Consider the following 27479-nt stretch of genomic DNA (forward strand, 5'->3'; position numbering starts at 1 on the left):
ACCTACGTTCAATCTAGTAATTCTGTAGCATCTCTGGTTCCGCCTGATCAGTATCACGATCCTATTGAAATTATTGTTAAATTATCATCTATATATATAAAAGAGAACGTACAAAATCCTTTGTCCGCTCATCACGCTAATACGGCTGAACCAATTTCTTTCATTTTTGGGGGGTTATTAGGATTTGGACCCTAGATGGTTTTTATCATATCACTTTAATTTTTAATTACCAGTGTCTTGAGATAATTGACCATTCAAGTGTCCATAACGTACAAATCCTTTGTTATTAGTTCATCATAGGTAAAAATAAACGTATTTATATGCAACCCGCATGACCGTGTCACTCGGCGGGTTAACATAAATGACAGGCGATATACAGCGGAAAATAGCTTGAATCTTCTGTTTAAAATTTTTTAATTGATTTGCTTATTTTTACAGACACTTTTACAATATGCCAGCACCGGGATGACCGCAGCGAAGCGGGGCGGGTTAACATAAATGACAGGCGATATAATGTTAAGATTTACTGCAATCTTCTATGGTTTTTATTATATCACTTGAAAGCGAAAAAGTAAAAATTATCTAAGTAACAAAGTTTATTGCGTTCCGGGGTGACCGCAGCGAAGCGGGGTGAACGCTGCTAGTCTCTAATACAGGAGATACCAAGAGATAGTATTTTGTTATATGAAAAGGGTGATTATCTTTCTTTATATAAAGAAGTCCAAGGGCTTCTTTGGGCCAATATTTTGCTGAATCAAGATATTGATATTGTTGCTCAAAATATTAATTATGTTATATTGAATGCAATTAGGAATAATGTTCCTTTAGTAACCAAACCAATTTCCAAGTATCCGAGATGGTTTTCTCGTAATTTAATTTATTTGCATAATAAAAAGAATAATGCTCATAGGAGGTATAAAAGAACCAGTAGCATAGCGTGGTATTCCGAAATGGGGATGCGAAAGTTAGTCACTTGTGCGATACAATACTACTAAAATCAGCAATACATAGCTATATTGATGCAAATATAGGGTTGTAAAAAATTTAGGGGGGAGGTCCCCTAATTGGTGGCCTAGTGGGGCATACAAAAGCAAATGCGTGGATTACGTCAGAAGCCAATAAGCAATTGTCTCAGCTTCTTCTTACCACTACCATGTGACAAGAAAACTCGGCCCCCCTGTTGTATGAACATTGTTTTCAGTATAGTTCCCTTTATTTCCTTCTCGTGGGCAGCTTCTTTCTCCCCATACCATACTTCATTCTCGTTCTTTAAAAAGTCACCCCTAGAAATTTGTCATCTTGAGTCCGAAACTCAGACGCCCATTCGTGAATATGGGCCTGAGTGTATACGTATATCATTTGAAGATGTAAATAGAAAACATTCGGGGAAAGGGTAAAACCGTTCCCATTTATTAAAGCGATGTTCAAAATATTTATGAAGTTGAAAAACAATGCTGTGGAGGATCAGAGTTGTCTTCAACATTTGGAGGAGGGCAGATTTGAATGAAGAGGGCATATTTGAGGCTTACTCTGGGGGGAAGGGTGATGAAACTCATATTACGGTAGATGAATCTGATTTCTGAGGTGAACCTGTTGTATATTATATACCAGGCATGTAGATAAAATTGTGATACGTATCAAGTGTCGTGAACACATTCTGAAATCTGAATACATGTATATTTATAATTGATATGTTTCTATTTACGCATCCACAATGATCCACATTAAAATTTTAGGACATTTGTTTTGTAATAATATAAATAATGACTTCCCCAAAACTATGAAAGAAAATCAACTATGTATGGCGCAACAATACTCTTATTTGAGCAAAATTATGATGATCACAATAGCATTATAGGAATCGTTACAGGAATTAAACAAATAGTTGAAAATAGACTAACAATAATAAATGATAATGAAATATTAAAAAAAACACGATTCTTTTTTAAAATGAAACAAATCAAGGGAAATAATTTCATCCCACTTTCCTTTGTGGCATTCGGATACAAATCATCACAATTTCAAATCGGGTGGAGAGGACATGTGCCCCTCATCTCCTCGGGATATGTGCTAATGACTGAAGAGCTCAAGCAATCTTTGCGAAGAGCGAGAGTGCTGGCTCTCTTGGTCTACCAGATCGGTGACCGTGATTCTACAAAATGTTTTATATTTATGCTTATGTGTGTGAGCTCCCTCAAAGAGTTTCTGGCCACGCCACTGGACATACTATGTATTTATGATGAAGATTAATAGTTTGCCTTTAATTACGATTACAATTACGATGCATTTAATTAAGATTAAAGCATAACTATTTTTATACTATTATTTACATAACCGACATTCTTCAAAAAGGCATTGAATTAGCCATTTCTGTTTTGTTCTCTTTCCTTGACGTTAGCGTTCGTACGTTCTGTACAGAAACTATAGCTTAGTTTAAAATAGATAGAGTTGGAAATACTTGAAGATATGCCAGCGTATAACTAAAGCAAAATGTAGAGTTGCAAGGGGTGAAGGGAGTTAAGAAAGAAAGTAGTTGCGCATGCGCACTCCACAGAAAGCAGACGAAAACCTCGTTTCTTGCAGTAGGCCTGGATGTCCAAAAGATAGAAAATGTGCATCTGAGTGACGCGCATGCGTAGGTTCCGCTTATCAAAGTAAGGCGAGAGAGCACATCCAGAAGATTGCAGTGGAAATAATTGTGATAATTACAAGCAAACAATTTATATACAATGAAATACGTATTTTTTCTTATTAATAGGGGATGCCGGGCATACCGGCGTTCCCTTACGCTAAGCCGCTGAAAAGAACCCAATCTCTTCAAGATTATAACGTATTCTCTAAATATCGTTCTGATTTTAAGAAGCAACTTACTATTGATAAAACTAAATATTATAGTAAAATTGAGAATAGTTTAAAAATAATCCTAAAAGATTTTGGAAGTATACGAATAACAAAATAAATGCTAAAGATGGACATAAGGCAATATTAGTTGACAATGAATTCCTTTCTGATCCTCGAATGTTATCTGAAGCTATGGCCAAGCAATTTGTAGCTGTTTATCATAAAGATGAAATTAATGTGAATGATGATAATGATACTTTTATGGCCACTCAATTTTGTAGTGATAAAATATTCATTTCTACTAAAATATGTACTTGATGTTATTAAAACTTTAAATGTTAAAGCTTTTGTAGGTCTTGATCAAATTCCGATTTTTATAATTAAAGGTATATCTGAAATAATAGTACCAATTTTGACATCATTGTTTAATTGGAGTTTAGCATCTCATTTCTATCCAAATGTATGGAAAACTGTTGTAACTCCAATTCCGAAAATTGATGGAAGGTTCGTAACTGATTATAGGCCTATCTCTATTCTTGATGTAATACCTAAAATTTTTGATCAACTTATTTATAATTATCTTTATAGTTCCGTCGAACATTGTATTATTTCTGAACAGTATTGTTTTATGAAGGGCAAATCAAGTGAACTAAATTTGAACAAATTTTTGACATTGGTTTCTCCTGTTGTTCATAATCGTGATCAAGTCGATAAAATCTATTTTGACTTTGCTAAAGCTTTTGACAAAATATCTCATTATATTCTTCTTAAGAAACTTCATTCTTTTGAAATTCCTAAATCTTTGCTACTTTGGTTCGCTTCCTACTTGCTTGATCGTGTATTTGTAGTTAGATGTATGGGTTGCAAGTTATCTGTCTACAAGATTTCTTCGGGTGTTCCTCAAGGATCAAATTTGGATCCACTATTGTTTATATTTTTTTCTAATGTATGTCAATGACATTGTAAATATTTGAAGTGCCCCTTTTAATTGTACGCGGATGATCTCAAGATATTTTCTGAAATAATAAGTAACCAGGATCACTTTAAATTACAGGCCAATATTAACTCAGTTTATCAATGGTCCATACAAAATTGACTTCCCTTGAACATGAATAAAATAAAAATTATATCGTTCTCTAGGAAAACGAATATATCCTATTTTTCATACTCAATAAATCAACATACAATTCAAGCTGTTTCAATCAACAAAGTCCTAGGTGTTCTGATGGATTTCAAATTACTATTTGATCATCATGTTTCTACCATGGTATCTAAAGCTAGAAGAAATCTGGGAGTTATCAAATGGGTTGCCAAAGATTTTAAAGTCATTTTAACACGTAAAATCTTATATTGTGCTTACGTTCGATCCCATTTGGAATTTGCTAGTTTAATTTGGAATCGTAATCTTACTAGTATCACTCAAGTTCTTGAGTCAGTCCAGATTTCTTTCTTGGCTTGTTTAAAATATATATTTAAATTACACGAGATGACTAATAGGGAGATTCTTGCTAAGCTTGGTTTACTAGTTCTTGAAGTTAGGAGAAATTTAAGGCCAATAAAATTTGTTCATGATATAATACATGCTAGAATGAATTTAATTGAATATTTATACATTAAAGTTCCCCGTATAATTCTAGGGTTTACCGATCTATACTATGTAACAATCAATTGGTTAGTTCTCCACTATTTATTAGTATTGACAATATAAATAAAAAAAAATCTCTCATCGCTTCCTACTTGCTTGATCGTGTATTTGTAGTTAGATGTATGGGTTGCAAGTTATCTGTCTACAAGATTTCTTCGGGTGTTCCTCAAGGATCAAATTTGGATCCACTATTGTTTATATTTTTTTTCTAATGTATGTCAATGACATTGTAAATATTTGAAGTGCCCCTTTTAATTGTACGCGGATGATCTCAAGATATTTTCTGAAATAATAAGTAACCAGGATCACTTTAAATTACAGGCCAATATTAACTCAGTTTATCAATGGTCCATACAAAATTGACTTCCCTTGAACATGAACAAAATAAAAATTATATCGTTCTCTAGGAAAACGAATATATCCTATTTTTCATACTCAATAAATCAACATACAATTCAAGCTGTTTCAATCAACAAAGTCCTAGGTGTTCTGATGGATTTCAAATTACTATTTGATCATCATGTTTCTACCATGGTATCTAAAGCTAGAAGAAATCTGGGAGTTATCAAATGGGTTGCCAAAGATTTTAAAGTCATTTTAACACGTAAAATCTTATATTGTGCTTACGTTCGATCCCATTTGGAATTTGCTAGTTTAATTTGGAATCGTAATCTTACTAGTATCACTCAAGTTCTTGAGTCAGTCCAGATTTCTTTCTTGGCTTGTTTAAAATATATATTTAAATTACACGAGATGACTAATAGGGAGATTCTTGCTAAGCTTGGTTTACTAGTTCTTGAAGTTAGGAGAAATTTAAGGCCAATAAAATTTGTTCATGATATAATACATGCTAGAATGAATTTAATTGAATATTTATACATTAAAGTTCCCCGTATAATTCTAGGGTTTACCGATCTATACTATGTAACAATCAATTGGTTAGTTCTCCACTATTTATTAGTATTGACAATATAAATAAAAAAAAATCTCTCAAAATTGATCTGTTTGATCCTAATTTTTCTTTACTTAAAAAACAATATTTGGAAAGTTTTATTTACTAAATATATAAAATTAACCATGGTTTGGTATATTGTCTATTGAATTCGTATTGTCTTTGTCTTATGTACATTGTTTATATATATTTGTGTGTATTATTATATATATATTTTTTTGTAATTTGTTCATTTTTATTATGTTCATTATATATTATTTCTTAATAATACATCATGATCGATTCAATAGCTATTTAATCAAGCTTATGTCGTAACTTTACAATTTAGCCTGTATCAAACTCATGTGTTAATGTCTTATTTTGTATTTGTCGAGATGATTTGATGTATTTTTAATTTATTTATTTTGTTTTATTTGTATTTCTTTAGTAATCCATCATTGTATATTATTGTATATTATGACCATTTTGGCTTCGGCTGTGGTCTTTATTATCAATAAATTCAAATATAATAATAATAATAATAATAATAATAATAATAATAATAATAATAATAATAATAATAATAATAATAATAATAATAATTATTATTATTATTATTATTATTATTATTATTATTATTATTATTATTATTATTATTATTATTGTATTTTTGACGAACCCATGAACTGATAGTTCCTAAGGCGGAAAAATAAATAATTAAAAAGAAAGTTTAGTCGATGACGCCACATAATATTTGGTATGTGTGTATAGGTATGTGGAAGCATCTTCTTCGTAATAGCAATTATTTAGCGGCCTCCATGATGTGTTTCTGGTTAGATCACTTATCAATGTTGCACTAATTATTGCATTGGTTCGTAATTATTATAATGTGTTAACGTTTAGATTGTCTCTTTCATATCTACCGGTATACCACTATGTAAAAGTGACTCACTTATCAATATAAAGACAATATTATTATAGGTATAAACATAAAATTTCGACAGGAAACACCTTTGCCAAGAAGTAAGTAATAAGAAAGAACTTTTTAATATAGGGGAAGTTCCTCTAAGAGCGCGCGACCTCTAGGAGTAAAGAATATGAAAAGGTAAGATAAGAAAAGCTGTCTGGTGTCCTTATTTCATACTTTAATTTGTTCTGTTTAACAGACCCTAAATATTGCGCGAATTACGACACACTCTCCCATTTATGATTGAAGAGATACTTTTTCCTTCTTGCGTGATCATCAAATACAAATTTAGCAAGGAAAAATACATTGACGATCAATTCAGATCGACAAACAAAAATTAAATCATTTCCAAACCAGGTTTTACAAAAGTACGGCAGAAGAAAAATTCATGATCAAAATTAAACAAGAAAGATACATTTATGTGTTGAACTACCACTTCTTGTTCTAGACTAAGTTGTTACGGAATTTAAACCTGAAACTTTGACTTCACTCTACATCGACAAAGACCTCACTCTACACCCACTGGACTGGACAAAACTTTCATTGTAAAATTGTACCTCGAAAGCAATGGTGGATCCAGGGGGGCAATCGCCCCCCCAGCAGGAAACTTTCAAATTTTATATATATAAAAAAAACCATCCCAGAGTTTGTAGCTCTAAGTAGTAGTATTACAACCCATCGCCCCCGAGACATCCGTACTGCATCCGCCCCTGCCCAGAAAATAACACACATGACGAAATAGACAGTTTAAATGCGGTTTACATGCAAACACTGTTTAAATTCATTGATTAAAATTTCGTCAATGAAGCAGTTCTGCGCTGTCGGTTGAATAACAAAATAACTAGTAGTTAAAGCCCGTCGTCGAAAAAAAAAGAAGAAAACGTTCTTTTACTTTGAAAGGGATATTCAAGAAATTATTGCAATAACATATGCCCTTTTCGAATATTTTTTCTCTCTGAAAACTAAGGAGCCCGTAGGGAAAAGAATGGATGCGATTTTCGAATTCCTTGTTCGTTTAGTAAAATCAATTAGCTACACAAATCTTCCTAAAAGCTTCCGTTTTTAGGTGAGACATATTTGGCCTTATGCAGAATCTTTCTGAAGTGTGATTAGAATTACACTAAAGAGTTGACTAACATATGTTTCCTGCAGTAGTCAGACTTTTAGTATGACGCTAATCATCCATCAAAACGACCCTGCATAAGGCAGATTAGCTCTTTCAGGTTGTAATTTTTGAATCTGAAGAGCGAAAACCGGAACAAATAGGCGTCCCGAAAACCTTTTTCGGGACAGTTAATTCTTTAATCGTAAACAGGGACGTCTGGCAACCCTAGAGGCCCCTCTCCCTCGTTGTTATACCAGAGAAAAATAACAAGTAGTTATATCTAGGTACTGGCCTTTTTAATGTGAACTTTTTATTTTTCTTATCTCCATATATTCATAAAGTTATGTTTACAATAATCTGGTTTATTTCGCATCTAAACATCTATTCGCAATGTCGTTTATTCATCTGTCTTTCGTAGTTGTCGATCAAGGATTTTATAAGATCCTTGTAGTCAATTGCCACAAATACTGGAGAAGAAGAAAAATTAACCTCTCCCGAAAAAAGAAAGAAAAAGATTATGTTTGCTGATAATTCAAAAGAATGAAAACGGTGTTCGACATTGGCCTTGACCTTTTCGGCGATTGTGTCCTTCCTTCCCAATTGTGTCCTGAATTTTATTCAATTTTGTTCCTGAATCACAAATCCTTCATGAGAGGTACAAATAAAACAATTTTACAATTGTACCGCACATGACTTTAATGCTGGTGCGCCTACCTATTTGACCGATAATGGCGTTAAGTCAAGACAAGACAAGAAAAACAATACAGCAATGTGACTACTAAAATTGAATAAAGTAGTTTTGTTATCTACTATATAAATCGTGTAAATCTTTTTTAAAATATCACGCAGCAACATGTAAGTATAATCGGTACAGGTGTAGTTTTGGCGCACCACATTTTGGAATATTTACTGGTAAAATTCTGTGCAGGTTTACTTTTGCTGCACCACTCGAAGTGATTGTTGAAAAATTTTAATACTCTCACTAATTTCCTTTCTATTGTCTCCAGTAAATGTTTAGCAGACGGGGTCAAGAAGTACGTAAAAAATATAAAATTTACTGAAGGAATAGAAGATGCAAGTTCTTAGACTTAACCCTACAAAGACACCCTGGGGTCGCCGTTGACCCCACGTGAGTTGACTTGTGCATCTGTGCCTACTCTAAATAACCTAAATAGCTAATGATTTGCCTAAGTTCAGTGCTTGAGTAGTGGTCAAAGTAGGAACATTTAATTCTTGGTTCTGCACATTATTTGTATTTATTTTGTGCAGCTGCGTCATATACAGTATGACCCCAGGGTGTTCTTTGTGCTATGAAAATTGCATTATCAGAAATTTTTAGTTTTTCTTTCGAACTTTTTATGGCTGAAGTGCAAGATATCGGCGTCAATGTTCCGTTAAGGGGGTCCAGTGTCTTTGACATCACTTCTTTCTATTGATTACATAATATAACGTTATATTAGGTTCTATTATGTTAGGTTAGGTTAGCTTAATGGGGGTCCAGTGTAGTTTTGGACCCCCTTAACGGAACATGGACCGCGTCAATAAGTAAGGAATTCTCATTGGGAGAAATATCTGCAATACTGAGTGAGGAGACATCAGAACCAAATCGTGAAAGAATCACCAAGTGGCAGATCTGGTCGGTGTTTTCTGTCCCCGGGACAAACAATATACGTATTGCTTACGCAGCTTATGTGCTAAACATCGCTGTGGAACTTGTGGCGACTGTAAAGATGTGAAGTTAGTGATTTATCTACACCACCCAGCACTCCCTAAAATTTTCGGACACCCCCCTGGAAATAAATTCCTTACACTCTCCTAATTAGGAGGGTGCAATATTAGAAAAATCCATTCTCGTTTTGCCTAAAGGCCACTGCTGCCAACTCGCTAGTGTGAAATGTCGCTAGTTTAGTACTCTGAAGTCGTTAAACGCCTCCTGTCAAGTTGCCAAAAAAAAGTCGCTATATAATTTTACAAAGGAATTAAAATAATTTAAATATTTTCCATGTACAATGGAAGACTCGAGTATTTTTTCTTTTAAAAAATGACCATCTTGACAAAACCACTGCACTATGCGCTTTGAAGAATACAAAATTAATAATTATAGCATTAAAAGTTTGCAAATACTCAAAATTTTGAATCACTTTTCCCCATTCCCTCTTATAATGTTGACTGTACGATTATCTTTTCTGGGGGGGGGGGGGGAATTTATGTTGCTTTCGTATTGGAACACTTCACCGAACTCACCCCATGAAATTTCTGTATAATTTATATTAAGAACAAGCGCAGTTAAATTAATATTTACATCACGCACTACACTGAACCAGAAAAGCACAATGTTCTCCAGCGTCACTGTCACTGTACGCACTGTGCAATGCAAGAGGTTACCAGCTATTACGCAACTAGTTAGATACGGGAAATCCTCGGGTTTCCAAACCGCAGTGAAGAAGGGCATAATACTCATAGCAGCGATGAATCCAACGAAGTCGGTCATAGCAGTAGTGCAACCGAGTGTGTAAAAGTAATTATTAGTATCGCAAACTGCAAAATTTCGAAAACTTTAATATAAATATAGAACTAAATATTTGAATTCCTAAATGTCGCTAGATTTGTCGCTAGGCGCTAAATACATTTTTTTGCCGTTAGACACTTCCGAAAGTCATTAGTTCTAGCGACAATGTCGCTAAATTGGCAACACTGCTAAAGGCCTTCCAGGACTTTGTAGAAAATATTTTAAATTATCTATCTTTAGGCAGAATGGGAATTCTCGTTCTGTCTAATCTTTGGAAACGGAATTCTATGCGAGGAGGATATATTTAGGCAAATGCAGCACGGAAAAGCTTGACTCCTAGCGTGTTTGTATGCAGATCGGAACTCGTATAAAATGGCTGTAGTAAGGAGGGCGGGAACTAGTGATGGGTAAATTCCCGGGAAGATTCCCAAAATAGGAAGTTTTCCGGGAATTTATGTACAATCACAAAGAAAAGTGCTTTCTATTACTATATTAAGATTTCGGAGTTAAATTCGTTTTTTTTTTTTTATCACAGTATATTATTACACTTGTCTCCAGGGGATTCTTTAAAATGTATATTCAGAACGAAACTATGTTGCTTTATTAAAATTTTATTATGCTTAGATAATACGCATAAATGTATATTTACTTACAATATGCTCTGTAAAAGTAAATATGTGGAAAAAATGGTATAGTAAGTCGACATATTTTTACACCGCTAAACAGTTTAAATTTATAAGTACGTGGATTTTCTATACTTGACTCTACTACTGATATTATAAACATATTAAACTTTTAAATTTTATAAAGAAATTAGACTGGGTAGCTGCCGTAAGATACATGTCTCACCAATTTATCAACATTTACGCATACGCATTTATGTTCACAAAATTTGCAAGACACTGATTTATCTTTATAATTTAGCACGTAACATTGCCATACACGACCTTTCTTCCTACCTATTTCTCGAAATTTCATGCATTAATTCACATGTAAGAGAAGTCCGAGTACCTCTTCAGAAATTCGTGACAGACCGACGTCTATTATTAACGGTGGTTCAGGATTTATTAATAATACTTCATCTCTATTTCTACATAATTCTATATTACTTTACAAAATGGTTCCTTTTCATTATTTGTAAATTAGTACTTTGCTAATTTTGGCTATTGTTTAGCATTGGGGGGTTAGCTTTTGCACCTACTTTTTTGCGATGTTCTATTCCGATGCGATTTTATGGTTTCATACGTTAAATTACGTTGTCAACATTAAATTCAGACAGCACTGCAGAGCGAGCGTTCGGGAGTGAAGGCAAGTTAGAGCCCCGCATGGCACGTTGTTATCTATCTTCGTTACCAACAATTCACTTTCTTTTCTCACATAATTTACTTCCATTTACCTTTACGGTTTGTACAAATCCCCTACTGCCCTAAAGAAAATTGTGTTCGATAGTTTCTTGACTACTTGAACACCACTATCAACTCATTTCTTCCGTAAATCATCCTACTCTTTGCTAGTATTCCCCCCCCCCATATTAGTATTATTATTACAATTACCTTACTTTTTAGTGCAAATGGAAATGGAACTTAAAAAATCATATTGTTAGTTATATAAAGTACAGTCAAAGAATTTTTAAGTTTTTAACCTCCAAATTCTTTAAAACCTAGAAGTAAATCATAATATATTAAAATAAAGTAATTTGTCATATAGTTCTTATAATTTGGAAGATAAAGTAAACAAATGGAAATAAAATCCTTCCCGGGAATTTATAGGCCAGGGAAAAAAACCGGGAATATTCCCATTTTTTTAAATTCCTTCCCACCGGGAATATTCCCACTGCCCATCGCTAGCGGGAACTAAATCCAAGCGGTCACAATGCAAGGAAAATTCTGACGAGGACAAAATCCATGGAACAAAATCACAAGAGTATATATTGGATGTACCAGTGCACACCCTCTATGATTATTTTTCAACTGAAATAACTTTTTCTTTCTTTTATAATGCTGAAAACCCAATAAAACGTGAAAATGTTATAATAAAAGGACAGATTAGCTTTAATTACTTTCATACACATCCATATGAAAAGTTCTGGGTATTCCTATTTATTATACCTTTAATACATTTGAAATATGTTTAGCATATTACAGTAAGATTATTATTTGTTTTAATTACGAAAAGTAACTGTGATGCTGTTTGATTTAAAAAAAAGAAAAAGTCGTTCTTGTGTGTTAGCTTACAGCAAGCAGTCTTTCATTTTGAGTAATGTATATTTATTTTACTTCTGAAATACTGATCGACTTTCTTTTTTTTTTTCTTTTTTTTTTAAGATTAAAATATGAAATATATACTTACTATAATAGTCTTACGTCTTTTATTGGGTTTCTAACACTTTAAAAAATGTTATTTCCGTAAAGTGAAGAATTTCAGATAACATTTTAGATACATAACAGTTGAAGAAAAAACATATTTTACTATTCTGTGCCTATGATTCTGTCGCTTGAATTTAGTCCGTTTTGTCTGAATTTTCCTTGGGGTTTGTCTTCTTGAATTTTGTCCTACATTCGTAGTAATGTTTGGTAATTCTAACAGAAGCTGTAAGAAGAATAACTACTTCTTCAAGTTCCATCATAAATGTTAGATGTTATTCTTCTTGTTGTTCTTGGAAAAATGACGAGGATACAATTCTTTATCAGCAGTGTTATTCACATCTACTTTGGTAAAGATGAATGTGATTTTTTATCATAAAATAATAACTGCGGGAAAATGGAAAATTGATTGACTCAGTTGCAAGAAATACATTTGATATTGTATCTGAAACGAACATAAAATAAACTTAATTCGGTATAATATCAAATTATTTCACATCAAGATTTTATTCACTTTTTCACAGGGTGGATTGATTTAAATCAGATTGATTTAAATCAAGATTTAAATCACTTGATTTTTTTAATAAAAATCGTTGATTTAAATCGAATTCAGAAATAAATTAATTTAAAGTGAAAATAAGTAAAATCCCGTTTCTGTTCTGTTATTTCGATTATGGAAGTTAATAATCATAATACAATAAGATTCAAATGTACAGTATAGTATGAAAACAAGTGTAATGCAGAGGATGATTAGGAAAAATCCCGTTTTGAACAGGTAACGGAGCAATCCTGCTTTCTTCTTTTCGTAACATTGGGTTTGGGTTTTAAAATCGTTAACTATTCCAACGAAGAAATTACCATCGACATTTAAGACGAATATTCTTTTTTGAACGTGTCTGTTTGTTTGTTCCCAGACAATTGGGCGTATTTAGAGGGGTCCTATCACCTCTTTGTTAATTTTATAACTTTAGGCGAAATTTATGTATTTCATGTCGCAAGCTAGTTCTGAGTTTTAAAAAATGGGCCCTTGCCAAATATCAGTAACTTTTGTGAAAAAAAGTGTCATTTTGATAAACGTTGTTGTACTTTTTCCTTAATGCTTAATCTTTATAACCTATTTTTAGGTGATAGGGTAGAATCTTCATTATTCGATTAAAAAGTACCAATAAGGCTTTTTACTTAGTTTTTTTTCAAGACTGGAGGCATTTTAGAACACGTTACATATGCTTTCATGCCTTTCTGCGTTGAGGCATAGTGTGTGATGACGTCATAAATTTAAAAATATATTTTTTGTTATGCGTATTATTATTATTTTTGGCGGGTTACATTTTGCATTCAGAAGACTGAAATTTTACACACTCGTTCAGTGCACCCCTTTATAATTTTCAGATGTTTTCAGATCTCTGCGTGGAAACAGCGGGGTCCAGAGGGGCAAAAATGTTTCAAAAAGGATATTTTTAACAAAAATAGCTTTTTTCATGATTTTCCCGCCTCAGATGGAGACATATGAATGGTACCGTTTGAAAGGCTGTTCTATTCTGAAGAAAATGATGTACGTACTATGCTCCTAGGATAAATAGGGATGTCTCAGGAAACTGTTACCTGAGATTCTGTTTTATACGGGAATCTAGGGTATTTGGGGAATATTATTTTTCGCGGGCTTACTTTTGCACCTACAAGACTGAAATTTTGCACATTTACTCAGTGTACCCCTCAGTATTTTTCAGATTTGTTTCAGATCTCTGCCTTAAAACAGGGGGAGGGTTCCACAGAGGTAAAAATTTAAGAAAAAAGATATTTTTAACAGAAAATTCCTTTTTTCGTGATTTCCCCGCCCCAGATACATGATGGAGACATTTGAAAGGTACCGTTTGAAAATTTGTTTTATTCTGAAGAGAATAATGTACAAATCATGATCCTAGGATAAATAGGGATGTCTGAGGAAATCTTTATATTACATCCGGGTCATCTGGGGCATTGTGGGAATGTTCTTAGCTCATTGTTAAAAAGCTTCCTCACCCTTACTACTCAAGATAGAATCTTGAAATTTTGTATACACATTTAGTACAGCTCTTAGTATTTCCTAGTTGATTTTGAGATCTGTGCGTTAACACAGGGGAATCCAGAGGGATTTTTTTTTTTTAATGCCGATTATTCTCAAAATTTCCCGCTTCAGGGACATGATAGGAAAATGTGAATGTTACCGTTTCAAAAGCTGTTCTATTCTAAAGAGAGTGATGAATGTACCATGATCCTAGGATAAATTGGGATGATGCTGTAGCTGCTTGACTGGAAGTCTATAATTTACCTTTAAAAAGAGTCATAATTTAAAAGGTTAAATGAACATTGTTTGGGATTGATATAGATTAACGATTGGGGATAATTCAAAATTCAACCCCAATACTTTCACTTAAATGGCATAATTAGCATTTAATACTAATTCCTAATGCTTTTTCTTCAGTTCGCGACTTGTATTATACGAGGAAAAAGATTTGATTTAAATCAAAAAAATCGATTTAAATAAAAAAAAATCAACAAAAATGATTTTTTTTTTAAAAATCATGATTTTTTTCCACCCTGCTTTTTCAGTAGTTCATCTCTAACATGCTAAGCGTCGCAGTACGGCACCAGTTCACATCCTCAAGACATGTTTGGCCATATATAAAGTAAACAATGCAAGAGGATGCATAAGTCGACCCTTAACCCTTTTAGGATTTCCACTTTTTGAGGTAAATTTTAGACTCACTCAAACAGCTGCTGCTTCCTTACTATTTATCGTAGGATCATGGCTCATACATAATTTTTTTCAAGATAGAGCATACTTTCCAACGGTACCTCTAGCTTGTCCATATTATGCACCAGAAATGGGAAAAACTGGTAATTTTTCGCCGCTCTGACCCGGGCCTAGGTTCACGTAGGGATCTGAATTAAAAAAAAAGAAAATAATACGTGGTTATGTACGTAAGACTTGTACAAAATTTCAATCTTGTATCTTAAAAACTAAGGTCGGGAAAAATTTTTCAAAGTGAAGGTGATCCATTTTTTCGTGTATATATATATATATATATATATATATATATATATATATATATATATATATATATATATATATATATACATACGAGGATGGTTCAATAATTATTGTCCCTGACCTATAAGGAGTGTTATTTTTCCAAAAAATCTCCTTTCATAGTAATGCACTTCTTTCACCTATGCTGTAAAGCCACTATGCCAGCTTCAAATAAAGTCTCTGGCTGAGCCGTGAGCCATTCCTCCACAGCTTCAATATCAGCTGCATTTGAGTGAAACTTCTTCCCCTTGAGGTGCTCCTTCAACTTTGGGAACAAATGAAAGTCACTAGGGGCGAGGTCGGTTGAGTAGGGAGGATGTTCCAAGACATCAAAACCAGCAGCATGGATTGCGGCACCAGTAAGACGGCTTTTGTGGGCCGGAGTATTATCTTGGTGGAACAGCACTGTTCGCTGCAACATCCCGCGCCGTTTTTCCTTGATTGCTTCGCGTAACTTAGAGATTAGGGCTGCATAATAGACCCCCGTGATGGTGTGTCCAATCTCCAGGTAGTCAATAAGGAGCACACCATTCTCATCCCAAAAAATTGTGGCCATAACCTTGCGTGGTGATGCTTGCACCTTGAACTTGCGTGGGGAAGGCGAACTGCTGTGCCGCCACTCCATGCTCTGTCGTTTGGACTCGGGATCATAGTGGTGGAGTGACATCTCATCCATTCTCACAAATCTATCACAAAACTGTTTCAGGTCTGCCCCCTAAACTCCAAACCAGCCCTTGAACATTGAACTCTGTCTTTCTGATTTTCACGAGATAACATTGTGGGTACCCATCGCGCTGACATCTTTCTGAATCCCAAGTGTTCATGCACAATGTTTCCACTGAGCTTACATAGATGTGCATGATATCTGCTGTTGCACCGGGATTCGTCTGTCTGCTATAATCGTATCATGCACAACATCAATGTTTTCTGGGCTGCATGATGTTGTTGGAGGACCAGCATCAGGGGTCTATTGACAGCTTTCCCTGCCGCAATGGAAGTCGCGGCACAAGTTCTTTACCACCTGGTAGGAAGGAGCTCCATCACCCAACACACTGATCATATCCTCATGAATCTCCTTTGGGCTTAACACCTTTTTCTGGAGGTATTTGATGACAGCTCGCTGTTCGGTTTTCTCCATTTTTCAAGCTAGGCGCCACCCCTCACACCTGAAACGACAAAAAAGAATATTAATATAGCAGCTATGGTTTTGAAGTTTAGCATATAGGCATCTAAGACATTAGGCTACAATATCCCCAATCAGCCATCCCAGCTCAAGTATTTTAAATATTTCGGGGACAATAGTTATTGATCCTCCCTAGTATGTATATATATATGTATATATATATATACATATATATATACATACTATACATATATACATATACATATATATATATATAAACACTTCAAAAATGTACTGCGTCATTACTATTTCACCTAGAGTCATGGATCAAACGACATTTTCTTCAGTATAACAAGCTCTTTCCAACGGTACCACTCACATGTCCCTATCATACAACTGAACCGGATAATTTGAAAAAAAAAGAAAGAAAGAAACGGATTTTTTTTTTAAATCCCGCCACAACACTTTGCACCTCAGGCCCAGGCCTGGATTCACGTAGGAATCTGATTTTTTTTTTTTTTAATCGCTGTTATGTACATAATACGTGTGCAAAATTTCAATCTTGCATTTTGAAAACAAAGGGCGAAAAAAAATATTGAAAGTCTGAATTTAGGCTCTACACATATATATACATAATATAAAAATGTACTGCGTCATTACTATTTGGTCTAGAATTATGGTTCAAACGCCATTTTCTTCAGTATAACGAGCCCTTTCCAACGGTATCCCTCAAATATCCATATCATCCACCTGAATTGGAAAAATAAGAAAACGGAAAGTGGGTGTAAAAGTAAAAATTTCGGAATTAGCCATCCCTATTTCAAATCACAATAAATATATTCTTAATTTAACTGGATGTCCACATTCTGTAAAGTCAGTGAGAGTCAGGGAAATGGCAAATTGGTCAGGGAAAAATTTATTTAGGTCCATTGGTCAGTTATTGAATTTATGAAATAGTAAGTGTAACATGGGTCTAATGCATATATTTGTAAATGTATATTCTTTTGGATTAAAGAAAATTGTAAAGGAAAGAACAGAAGTGGAGAGAGCACAAGGTCAGCTTATGAGGAAGGTGGAGACAGAAGTTTCTTTTTTCTTATTTTTAAATTATTCAATGGAACTTTGGTCACGGAAAGTCAGTTTTTTTTTTTTTTTTTTTTTTTTAATTGTATTGACACCCTGTTTAACCATCAAAGGCTCAATACTTTTTAGACAAAAATATTGATGAGATAATTTCTGAATCTAATAGCGTGATTAAAGGCTCGCGAGGAGACCGGAACATCTCATGATTTTTGTATCTAATAGCTTTCTTTAAAAAAAGAATAGTATTGCTTCTTCTATTCTTTATTTACTGATGGATCATAGTCTTACCTACTACTAACTCTTTCTGAATTTTGTTCAAGACAGTCCAGAAAGCAGGATACGAATCACATATGTGGTACTGAAAATTAATAATTAGATATAATAATAATATGAATTCATTGAATTTATGATTTTTTTTTTATTTTTCTGTATTTTTTTTTCTCTTTCTCTTTAGCTGCAAGGTAGTTAAGAAAAAGTTCCGTTAAGTCATCGAAATGTCCAAGAACACATCTCCATCGAACTCCGAGTTATCGGAAATGATATATTGTGCTATTAAAAGTCATAGAGGCAAAAAAGGAACTTCATTACAAGCCATCAAGCGTTATCTATGTGACTGCTATAGTGTTAATATGAAGAGGTGCTCCAAAGATATTATTAAGTTTTTGAGGAATGGTGTGACCTCAGGAACCTTAGTTCGAGTGAGTGGAAGAGGAGCAGCAGGTTCTTTCAAGTTAGGATCCCTTCCGAAAAATTTTGCTTTAAATAAAAAACTTCTCTCCCGTCCTAAAAACCGAAAAACTGTTCCAAGCCAGTGTAGAGGAAGAACAAGTTCATTAGCTAAAGTGCATGACAAAACGACTTTGGAATCAAAAAGTAATATACAAAAGAACAGCCTGAAGAAATCAAAGGTCAAAATACCAAACCAAAGGTAAGATTTTAGTCTGTTTCAGTACTGTTGTTGGTTAAGAATAATGACTTGGTGTTTGCTTGTGTTTTTCGAATGGTGGACCACCGTTGCCACAAACTTGGAATGCAAAGGTATTTTTAGGCTATCTACGTTGTTAAAATGAGTAACCTAAAGTTGGTGAAAGGTCTAGATTAAGATAAATATAAGATCTTTGAAATTGTAAGGCTAAGGTTAGTAGCACTATAGTCCAATTGTGCTAGTTAGGGATGGCCATTTCCGGAATTGTAACTTTCCGGAGTCCGGGAAGTAAAATAACAAAAAGATCCGGATTTCGGACAAATTCTGATGTTGGAAAAACCCGGAATTCGAAAAAAAAAACGGAACTTTGATTCTGGAAGAGTTGAGTTGAGTTGATTTTGAGTTTAACGTCCCTTTCAGCAGCGAGGCTATATGAGACGGGATTTACTAATTAACGTGGAATCCAAAATATATGAGCTCCCGCCGGGAATCGAACCCGGGTCTCCCACGCCAGAGGCGCGTACGCTAACCGCTTAGCCACGAAGGAGCTCCGAATTCCGGAAGATTTTGGCCGTCCCTAGTGATAGTATTTAATGAATGACTCAAGAGTTTTGTTAGTGCTTAAGTTAATAAGATTCTCGCGAATCTAAAGCTCATTCTTTTATCTGCTAGAATAGATGACACGGTTCTTAACACGGTTATATACCTATTTGCCTACATATTAGACGTACTTTTTCTGTTTGAAAATACATCCATAAAATGCGGCACATTATTTCAATTTCAACAAGTTTTCCTGTTTCTGAGTACCAGTAGTTTATTGTTTTCTTTGCTTTCTTATGGTGTACAACAGCATTCCAGCTTCGTAAAATTCAGTGACTCATCACCATGGGCAGAGTTAGGTATTGTCTGCTGGGGGCAAGAGGAAGACCTTTTCTCGGTTGGTAGGTGGCCATCTTATGTGGCATTTTCATTTTGTGTCAAAAAGTTGTGGGGGGCATGCCTCCAATGCCTCCCCCATAGCTCCACCTATGCTCATCACTCTATTTACCATTTCACAGTATGCTTTGTTCTCGACCCATATACTCAATAGACATTCTCAGAACAATGCAATTTTACATTTTTTTAATGTAATACATAAAAATATCATAATATATATAATATAACATGCACTGAAAATATTTTTCCTCAAAACTGAATACAGAAAATTGAGTGTGTCTTATATGCCAAAAAATACTGTATATACCTTACAAATGTATTGCTGCAAGGGCTGTTTGTTAGTTCATAAAGCAGACACGTAATTTTAACTTTCTTGCTTATACGAAATACATAAATATTACAAAGCTTACAACGACTCACCAAAGGTAGTCGTCAACCCTGGTTCGGCTAATAGTATAAGTAAATCTTTAGTGGCAATAATTGTTTACACCTTAAAATATCTTCCGTAATTATATTCACTAGTATTATCACCTTTTCTACTGAAATTACAAGTCCATGATAAGTATTAGATAATTTATTCGTTGATTCTCCTTTAACGTATATTCACACAAACTGACTTGCAATCAAAACATGTCCATTGAGTATCTATAAACAACTACATAGCAACCAACTATACAATAATAATGTATATTTCTTATATCTTAAAAACATTCTTCTTTTGTTATTTTTAAGTAACATTATATCAGGTATAGTGCTTGTGTAGAAGCACTTTCTGCCCAAGATACAGGTAATTATCGACCGATACAAAGTATCTCGTTGTAAGCTGAGACATAAGTCTTGCAGACTTCTGGTGTACACAATATAGCTGTATTTATAACAGTACAAGCAATGCAGGTTAACATTCAAAGTATAGACCCTCGTGTAGGACTGTCTGCAGCCACCTTCCTGATAGTTCCTCTATTCCAGTCGATACTACGTCTTGTCCAAAGAAGTCAGTCACTACTGTTTCCACCTCCTGCTGGTTGGTGAAGCATCGTAATTTCAGGAAATGCACTGTGGATCGAAGCAGCCGTTAATCCAAAGGGACAAGGTCGGACTATAATGCCGCATGACAGATGTTTTGGGTTGCTGCTAGCGTTATGCCCGAGTTCGAACTTACTTCGAACTCGTATACAGTAACAGTTTACGTATCAGATGTTGTTGAGCGCTCATCGTCACTACCACTATAAAGTGACCGAAGATACTGACGGAGTGGTGTTAGCTCCGTTTTAAATAGTTCGTTTGCGACACTACCTTTTGGGCCAGTTTGACCTTGGACTTACGGTCAATAGCGGCATATACACGCACCTGCAGTTTGGGTTGTGGATACATTGCAAGACTTGCAAGACATTGCATTCATCCTTGTATTACATTAACTGTGAAACACGTTAGCGTGTTAAGAACTAATAGGAAGTACTTAAACGTATTCCTGCATTTATAGTTCAGCTTATTAGTTTGTGTATGCTACCCTATTTGAAGGATTATTGAAAGATTGGCATGAATCTCAGTTTTAAAAAAGTATAGTATAACAAATAACAATAGACTGAAATAGTGTGACGTCACACCTTTTTCGTTGCTATGGTGATCGCCATTTTATTTTCTATACAAACACGAGCGAAGGCTGAGAAATAACGTAAAAATGGTTATGTGTTATGTGCCTGATTGTAAACATTATAGCGATAGCGATTTTTTCACATTTCCCATGAATGAAGCAGAAAAAGGAGATGGGAAAAACAATTAGGTAAGTAATATTTAGTTTCATACAGAGAAAATTATAGGCCTATATTGAGAAGTATTAAAATGAAATAAGTGCAAGTTTACATTCCCTCGGAAATGTTCTTTTTCATGTCGTACTTTTTTTTTTTTTTTTTTTCATTTTGATATTTACAATATCTGTCAAAGTGCATCCATCTTATTCACTGTAAGTTTAAATTTTTCACTCAGTGGTATCGATATTACATACAGTGTTCCAAGCACGAAGAATTACTGTTTTAACAGTTGTTTTAAAATATGTGCAGAACCACTCATGACTAGTTGTTTCTTGTTGTACCTTTTCCCACCAACTTCACTTCGTCCTCAAAGTATTTGAACATTCTAAATAATTTCACAGTCATTGTTCGTATGCACATGAAACTACAGAACACCTCATACTTCAACTCACGTTTGTGTAGAAAAATAATTGGCTATCACCATGGTAACAGAGAGGAAATGACGTCACTACGATTTTAGTCTGTTGTGCTAATGAAGGAATGCCGGCTCTGTGTGCCTTTTATGACAAAAGTGTGTATAGTGATAAGAACATGTTCCTGGAGCATTAGAACTTGGAAAAGCTACAAGAGGCTCAGAGTGCCTGTAAATAAGACTCAAGACTACAAAATGAAATATGATAGATTGAAGATAGAAGGTAAAAAGAGGGAATAATAATTTTATTCTGAAACAGTAACTGAGTGTTTACTGTAGCTGGCTTCATGCTGCGTGTATCTACTCGTTGTGAGAAATGATTTTGTGCTAGGAATTGCTCCAGTTAGACAGCTGCTGTACTTAAGCAAGACGTTAAAGTCACGTCTGGGGGATTTTCCAAGGCTTCAGTGGATGGACTCTCAGCTTGATTTCGTATAGTAAGGACCTAGGTAAGTCATCCAGCAACATTATGTCCTGTCACCTGTGCTGATGTTGTTAAGTTTAACATGACCCCTTAGCCCAATTACCCACAGCAGTACCGGCTATCTTGATTCAGTAATAATCATAAAGAAGAAAAAGGTTGAAGAGCCACCACGAGGAAGGAAGAATCGCATGTCGTATTACATAAATAAGCTGTATGAAGATTGTTAAATTTAATTACAGTTAGTCATTAATCTCCATTAGTCTAAAGGACAAAACCGCAGGACATTAAATTAAAGACTTCTTTTAATGTAATTTCAGAAGGCTTCCTCGTTCCTCCATACCTGGTTCCTAAAGGGTGTTCTATTTATAACCGCAACTACTGCACTCGAGGGTATTATACAGGGTGAGGCAAAAAGATGTTAACATTAAATGGGGTTTTACTCGCGTGACATAACAAGGCAAGGATTTGGTTACAGGGCTTCAATTTGGCACCCATCCCGCTTAGTGCACATATGGAGTTTGTCCATTGTTGATTGTATGGCCCTCTGGGCAATTTGGGCAGGGATAGCAACGATGACCTGAGTGGTGCGGTCCTTTAGGTCGTCCAAACCAAAAATCACATGGTGTCAGAATGTCCGGTTCCATGCGCACCATTTAAAGATAATTTATACACTATTCACACGTGCTTGCTTGTCCGCGTTTGTGAGATGCTACACAATCTGCAAGTGGTGGCTTCATTCGTAAATCACGGTGTAAAATTCTAACCACTGACATTTGAGAAGTGTTAATTTCTAGAGAAAGTCTGCGCGAGAACTTGATTTGGCTGGCTACTATCACTTCAAGGACGAGGATGATATTCTCTTCAGTTCGGACAGATTTCTTTCTACCACTGTTTCCCTTGCAATCGTCTTAACCGGAGCTCTTCATTACAAACTTCTCGTAGATTCTACCAATCGTCAGGCGCGAAGGTGCTTCTCGTCCAGTCCAGGGCGTGAATTTTTCTTGTACGATGTTTGGGGACTGAAAAACTTCCATGCAGGCAGCTAATTTTTTTTCGTTACTCAATGGAATATCGGCACGCCATGGCTTAATCTGCAAAATAAAAATAAAAAGAAAACCCATTTAATGTTAACATCTTTTTGCCTCACCCTGTATTATATATCTTTTCCCTTATTTTTATGTGTTGAGTGATAGTATTAAATCTATACTTGATTTCAAATCACGAGGGCCGCGGTAGCTCAGTGGTAGAGCGTTCACCTCTGGTGCATGGGGTCCCGGGTTCAAACCCTGCTCCCGCCAAGTGAACTTTGTGGTGGACAAACACCGTGTGCGTGGGTTTTCTCGGGGTTCTCCCGTTTCCTCCCACTTTCTTCACTCCACCATTTCATTCATTTCTCATAATCACCGTCTCCTTTAGCCTAACCGGCATAACCGCGGGACGTAAAACTCACAGATTTCATTTCATTTTCATTTTTGATTTCAAATCACAAGTTTATATATTGTTAATTAATCCTGCAGTGGATGCGTCCATCAAACTTCCATGAACAGGTGCGTTGAATTTTTACTCTGTAATTTGATTTATCATTGTTTTACTACTAGTTTTGAAACAATTTAAGGAGCTAACTAAACATAAAATAACTTACCGAGAATTAAGTTGAATAGAGTAAGTGTAGTAAATGTATTGAAGGTAATGATGATGATAAGAAAAAATAAACAAAATCTTAATATTTTTTTAAAAGAAATGAGTTGTTCACTCGTCTTTTATTTTCTGCATTGAAATATACTAGGAATCTACTCTTCTGTCTCTGCAATCCCCGTCCTCTTCCTCGATAACTTCGGATCATTCGTGACGTGAATTCTTCTCACTTCTTAGGATGCTGTCTTATACTTCTGTCGTAAAAAGTGAGGTTAAAACACACACTATTGTAAATCCCTTGTACTTTAACAACTTTTCTTTTGGAAGATTTTTCATCGTAACTCGTTTGTGAAGTCAAATGTAATGTAGAACAAATTTTGTAGAATTGTGCTGACAGCTGAAAGGCGCTTTGCAAAACTACTGCTATAATCATAAACGTACGAGATTTACTTTTTTTATTATTATTATTAATGTCATGCAGATCCTGTATTTGTAGAGTTTTGTCGACTTCAGAAAAACAGTTCATGAAATTACTGTTGAAACCTTTGAGCTCAATTTTAAAAATTAAAGGAATGAGATTCTTTAACAAGCCACAAATCATTCAATAACGTCTTGTTATTCATTGCATTAAACCACTATAAAAAGTCTTGAATGCAACTGGCTTCTGCTCGATTGGCGATAGTCGTATTTCGTATCTTTTCGTTACCAGATCTCTTGAGGTATGTTGAACTTCTGGTTAGTAACCAGATCTTGACAAGTTTCTTTCTTTGTTCCGAAACCTTGTTTGGTTCTGTTGAGAGTATTATATTGTTGGTTAATGAATAAAGTTAATTTTGCTTATGTTTCTCTGCAATTATATATTATTTGTTGGAAAAAATAGTAAAGGTTGATTTCTAGTCCTTAAAAGTTCTTGTAGTTCTTACCTATAATGGGATTTCATTACCTATCCATGCTCACTTTGTCAAAACTTTCTAATGCAATTAGAGCCACCGTCTGAATATTTTTTTTTCCTTGAAACTTACAGATCGGTACCGCCACAACAATAAGAACAATTGACAAGCCTCGTCGATTTAAGATTGAAAAATGATTACAATCTTAACGCGTCAGGAAGCTGGATACTACAAACTAAACATTTTTTTTTTTTTTTTTTTTTTTTTAAGAAGGTCAGTATAACTTTAGATTACAGATAATAGCACAAGAAACGAATATAAATGTTTCCATAAAATAATTGGTAAATTAAAAAAACAATCCTATCTGGACATAAAAAAAACCTGTTTTATTGATAAACTACTCCAGGTGTATGTCAGGCGAATTCCGAATGTCCTGAATATTGCGTGCAATGACAAAAGCAAATATTGAAACTAGAATAAAGCAGCATGTAAGAATTCAAGAAATGTAAGCGCTGCTGTGTCGAGTCTTTCTTAGGACACACAGAGAGAAAGGTTTTGCATAGATGTCATTTGAAAAATGTATTTGAGTCATTTTTCATCAGAATACATATATATAAAGTTTAAGTTTAAACAAAGTGAGGTTGGATATGCAGTAAGGATCCATTATAAATAAGAACTTTTAACAGCAAAGAAATTTTTTTTAAAAAAATATTTTTTTTCAGCAAGCACCGTCTTAATTACGTACAAACGTAAACAAACTGAATTCTTCGTCATTTGAAGACAGAACACACTCCAGGTAAAATGTTTCGGAACAGATAGCAAAATTTGTCAAGATCTAACTACTAATCAAAAGTTCACTAGACCTCAAAGAGGCCTGTTATATATATATATATATAAAACCTAGCAAAAGGCGGTTACATTAGATTTTTAGAGTGATTTAATGCAGTGTAGAACAAGAAGCTTTAATCATTAAATGGTTCGTAGTTTGTTTAAGAAATTAGGAATATTATTATTGGTTTAATTCACAAAATTAAAGTCAATCTTTTGGCAGAAACTTTATAAAATATTTTTTGACGTTAGAATAGGTCTATAAACACAGTTGTTACATTACATGCGAAACAAAATTTATAATGGCTTGGTGCAGGTATATAACAAAAAGTTTTGAGTGATTACGAAATTCGTGGTAAACATGTTAAGTTAATGATTGTAGCAATAACCTTGCACAGTGCTTTTCAGTATTCAGTACAATTTTATGAAACCAGTTATTCATTACATTTGGCCTGATGTAAAGTATTTAGTAGTAGGAAGTAAAAATCTCTCAAAAAGAAGAGATATTCGAGTACAAAGGATTTACAATAGCAAATGATTTAATCTCGTCTTTTTCAACTGAGCATACGAATGAAATGCAACATGTCTAAGAAATGACACGAGTTGTAAGCTAGTTACCCAGAGCTGCCGAGAAAAGCAACAGGCACTGTCAAAACAGTATTGTAGACTCAGTGTACTTCAGACTCAATAAGAAAACGTGAGTGAACAACACATTTTTAAAAGTTATGAGATGTGAAACATACTTTCTTTTCCTTCTTTCTATTACTACTCTATTCGAGTTTATTAACTTATTGTCGGAGGATTATTTTATGTTCAGTAGCTTCCTAAATTAAACGTTTCATAACTTTGTAGCAAAACAACGAAAACTTAAATTGGAGTGTCTGTTCGTGGAAAACGCGTTCACCGGAGAGTTAATCAACAAAATATTAACATTAGCTGCCATGTGTATCAAATTAATACGTAAGATGACTTCCCTGACAGGCCATGTGCATAAAATGGATAGAAGTATTTCATGCAGTGTGTATACCTGAATAAAGCCTTGCCTGGTACATAACTTTGGGTAATTCATATCCGGCAGCCAATGTATTTAAACACGTGGCGTGAAACTAAGTATCAGTATATTACTATTATTTGATATACACAAATAGGTATCAAATCATTACAATTCTTCCTGCAGTTTTGTCAAATGTCTCAAGCAAAGTAGTACCTGAAGAGTCGATATACGATGAACTTTCTGAAACTTAAGGAATGTGGTCAGTAAAATGTGGTGTTAACAAATTATAATTACAGTATTGCTACAAGAAAGAGAAAAAAGCCTTACAGTCAGGCTTTCGTTTGAAGCTCCTATATGTGTATATCTGTGTATTATATTATCGAAAGCTAATTTCGTCCTCTCTTCTAAGATCTTACAGATATAATTGAAAAATGTTTAGAAGATAGATTGGTTACCAGTTCCTTTTGAAAAATAATATTGTATCTTACATATCTACACTTGAAACGCCCCTTATTTATTTTGTTACTCTACTGTTGCTGCTATATATATTTGTTTATGTAGATTTTTTTTTTTTTTTTCAGCAGGCAGCTTAAGTCCGAGCATATTCCAAGAAAGCCAAAAGCTGATCTGATTTTACTTGATGTGTTACCAATCAAATGTTGGAAATGTTTATACGGTGAAACGCACGTGTGTTCAGTTAGCGAGTTAGATACAAGGAATTCAGTATTATCTGAAACGAGAGAAGCAGCGACTCCTAAGGTACAAGATATTGTAAGTACATTTGTTTTATTGAGAAGTAAAATAAAAATAAACCAAAAATGAAAACTAACAACAAATTAACTGTATGTATTACCTGACCAGCGAATGAGTGCAGGCGGCCGGTTTTGGAACCAAAATACAAACAACAGTGTTTCTAACCAGATTACTTGTAATTAATCTATCTCAGTTATTTTTGTCCTGTTCATAATAAACCACTTAACGCATATGTTC

General features: G+C 34.4%; 1 protein-coding gene and 1 long non-coding RNA gene across 7 annotated transcripts in view; one reads left to right on the forward strand and one right to left on the reverse strand.

Annotated features, from left to right (window-relative positions):
• The first annotated feature begins 7692 nt into the window (after positions 1–7692).
• LOC145690425 (uncharacterized) overlaps positions 7693–27479 on the forward strand; it is a 28884-nt gene continuing 9097 nt past the window's right edge. The window contains exons 1-3 of one of the 6 annotated variants that reach the window (XM_081765288.1): positions 7693–7773; positions 18092–18565; positions 27071–27260. In XM_081765288.1, the coding sequence (XP_081621414.1) occupies positions 18132–18565; positions 27071–27260 (624 nt within the window). In that variant the 5' untranslated portion in view covers positions 7693–7773; positions 18092–18131. Of the gene's footprint in view, positions 7774–7983; positions 8345–15066; positions 15091–18091; positions 18566–27070; positions 27261–27479 lie in introns of those variants that run through there. The other 5 variants (XM_081765291.1, XM_081765290.1, XM_081765286.1 and 2 more) reach the window with 5 other exon arrangements.
• Positions 18559–27479, reverse strand: part of LOC145690426 (uncharacterized) — a 37297-nt gene continuing 28376 nt past the window's right edge. Inside the window, exon 2 of the long non-coding RNA XR_014132211.1 lies at positions 18559–23233. This is a non-coding gene — a long non-coding RNA (uncharacterized LOC145690426). The remainder of the gene's footprint in view (positions 23234–27479) is intronic.

The sequence above is a fragment of the Thermobia domestica genome, chromosome 7, assembly GCF_964235325.1.
Source record: "Thermobia domestica chromosome 7, izTheDome1.hap1.1, whole genome shotgun sequence".
Lineage (NCBI taxonomy): Eukaryota > Metazoa > Arthropoda > Insecta > Zygentoma > Lepismatidae > Thermobia > Thermobia domestica.